At 34.5% G+C, this 2,630-nt stretch overlaps 1 protein-coding gene across 1 annotated transcript; it reads left to right on the top strand.

The window, feature by feature from the left end:
• Window positions 1-1,163: 1,163 nt before the first annotated feature.
• Window positions 1,164-2,165, top strand: LOC123886097. Its single transcript, XM_045935436.1, has 2 exons — window positions 1,164-1,484; window positions 1,536-2,165. Exons 1-2 carry the CDS (start codon window positions 1,164-1,166, stop codon window positions 2,163-2,165), a joined length of 951 nt encoding a protein of 316 aa, XP_045791392.1.
• The last annotated feature ends 465 nt before the right edge of the window (window positions 2,166-2,630 follow it).

Below are 2,630 nucleotides of genomic sequence, written 5' to 3'. Positions count from 1 at the left end.
ATATGGAGGTAAGAGTACCTAGTTTGATTTTATGATAGTTTGGATTGTAAGGTTTATTAGATAAACTTAATTCCGACTTGAATGATTATATATTTGTGGAGGTATCCTAAAGAAACTTAGGGATGCTAATTCTACAACACTCTCTATGACAAAAGTTGTTTTGTTACTAGAATCGAAATATTCCTTTAGAAGAAATGTGTCTCTAAAAGAGACAGTAGGAGTGATGTAACACCCTCAATTTTATTTAATTAATTGGAATCCTTATTTTGATTTATTTTATGAGCTATTTTTAGTTATCTAATTAAGTTATAAATTTTATAAATATTGTATGATTTTAAAATGTGAAGTGACCAAATAAACGAGTATGTTAGTATTGACCAATTGATAAACTTACTAATAAATTATTTTATTTTATTGACTCACTAAGCTTATGAAGAATTAAAACATGTTACTATGATTTATTAGTGAACCAAATATCCGTTTCATACTTCAACGTAATTCTCTTCTTAAAAACAATAAATATAGGAATAAATACCACTTATTTCACCCCTTGCTATCACGTTACTTTTCCAGCGGATGCATGTACTAATGAATTGGCAATAGATTGGCAATATTGCAATGAGTACACTATGATGTGAATCTCTACAAATTGATACCAACTTTAAGTATTGTTTGATGACCACCTTATATGCCCATCAATTCCTTTTATCATGAACTTTCTTTGCCCATTCATGGAAAATTATTCCATTTCCTTTTGTGCTCACTGTTGTTTTAATGTGTAAAATCAAATCCTATCCATGTTAGTTAGTTATAGTTTGTTATAACTAAACTAATAGTTAGTTGGAGAAGTTAGTTAACCACTTCATTATGGTTAAGCTAACTTGTAACACAAGTTAAGAGATTAGTTAGGAGTTAGTTTCAATTTTTGTCTATATAAAGCTATTAGCACATAGCTTATTGTAACTCTCATTCACTCTTGTTTTCATTAATAAAATCTCTTATCTTTCTCCCACATTGATTCATCACATTCATCTTCTAGTTTCTTAGTTTTTCTTCTTCAACTGGTTTGTGCACTAACAAATTGGTATCCAGAGCCTTTAGGTTCCTTGTGTAGCAGCACAAGATTCAGTTTCTTGGGTTGAATTCATCAACATTCAGTAGCAATGTCAGGTGGAAATGGTGGATTACCCAACAATCTTCCAATTCTTGATGGCAAGAATTGGGAAAGATGGCATAAACAGATGAAGTTTTTGTTTGGTTTTCAAGATACACTAGAGGTAGTTACCACTTGGGTGCCTGCATTGCCTGCAAATGCCAATGCTGAGGCCAGAAACAATCACAAAGACATGAAGAAGAAGGATTGCAAGGCCATGTATGCAATCCAAGCTGCAGTGGATACTGCAAATTTTGATAAGATTTCCCATGCTGAGTCTGCAAAACAGGCTTGGGATATCTTAGTAACATACTATGAAGGTGGAGCACAGGTAAAGGGTGTGAAATTGCAATCCTACAGAAGACAATTTGAGCTATTGTAGATGGATAAGGCTGATTCCATTGGCTCTTATGTTTCAAAGGTTCAAGGGTTGGTTCATTCAATGAGGTCCTGTGGAGAAGAGATAACTGAAAGAATGATGGTGGAAAAGGTAATGAGAACTCTAATCCCTAGCTTTGATCATGTTGTAGTAGCTATTCAAACAGCTGGTCAAGTGCCTACCATGAAAATAGAAAATTTGGTTGGTACTCTCGAGGCACATCAATTAGTGATTAATGAAAGAAAGCAAGTACAAGAGACTGTACAAGCTTTGCAGGTTCAGTCATTCAAGAAACATGGTGGAAACAAGGGTAAAGGTAAAGACAAGTCCAAGAATTTTTCACAAAAACCAGGAAAATTTGATGCTAAATCTGAATCCTTCAAGAAAGGAGGAGGAACATCAAATACACAGAAAAAAGACAAAAGTCATATTCAATGCTATAATTGTGAAAAATGGGGGCATTATGCATCTGATTGTAGATCAAAGAAGGTGCAATATAATGATGATGAAGCTAATTTTGTACAAGACAAAGAGGATAAAGAAGCTGTAACCTTCATGGCAGCTATATCTGATGAACTGTGTGAAACCAGTGGAGCATATGCTGCTAGGGTTAACTGTGTCAGTGGAGCATAGTTCTTGGATACAGGTTGTTCAAATCATATGACAGGTCATAGAGATTGGCTTATCAAGTTTGATCAATCCAAGAAAAGCACAGTAAGACTAGCTGATAATAGTTCTATTCAGGTCGTGGGAACAGGTGACATGGTAATCAAAAGAAGCAATGGAGATTCTGCAGTGATTGAAGAAGTCTTGTATGTGCCAGGTATGGGATGTAACTTGCTTAGTGTTGGTCAATTAATTGAAAAAGGTTTTTCAGTTATCATCAAGGATGAATATTTTGAGTTGTTTGATTCTGCAAATGTGTTAGTGTTGAGAACACCTCTAGCTAAGAACAGGACATTCAAAACTATGATTAACACTACAACAATTGAATGCATGAAAGCTGTGACTGATGAGATGCAAAGTTGGATTTGGCACCTAAGATTTGGACACTTAAACTTTAGGTATCTCACTCAGCTAGTTAGCAAAGGGATGGTT

The sequence above is a fragment of the Trifolium pratense genome, linkage group LG5 (assembly GCF_020283565.1).
Source record: "Trifolium pratense cultivar HEN17-A07 linkage group LG5, ARS_RC_1.1, whole genome shotgun sequence".
Taxonomy (NCBI): domain Eukaryota; kingdom Viridiplantae; phylum Streptophyta; class Magnoliopsida; order Fabales; family Fabaceae; genus Trifolium; species Trifolium pratense.
The sequence above is the reverse complement of the archived record's forward strand: the minus strand, read 5'-3'. Positions and strand labels throughout refer to the sequence as shown.

Bases quoted from the DNA above. Each gene is read 5' to 3' on its own strand.
- LOC123886097 (XM_045935436.1), top strand. From the start codon at position 1,164: ATGTCAGGTGGAAATGGTGGATTACCCAACAATCTTCCAATTCTTGAT. The intron at 1,485-1,535 runs GTAAAGGGTGTG...GAGCTATTGTAG, and splicing joins ACTATGAAGGTGGAGCACAG to ATGGATAAGGCTGATTCCAT.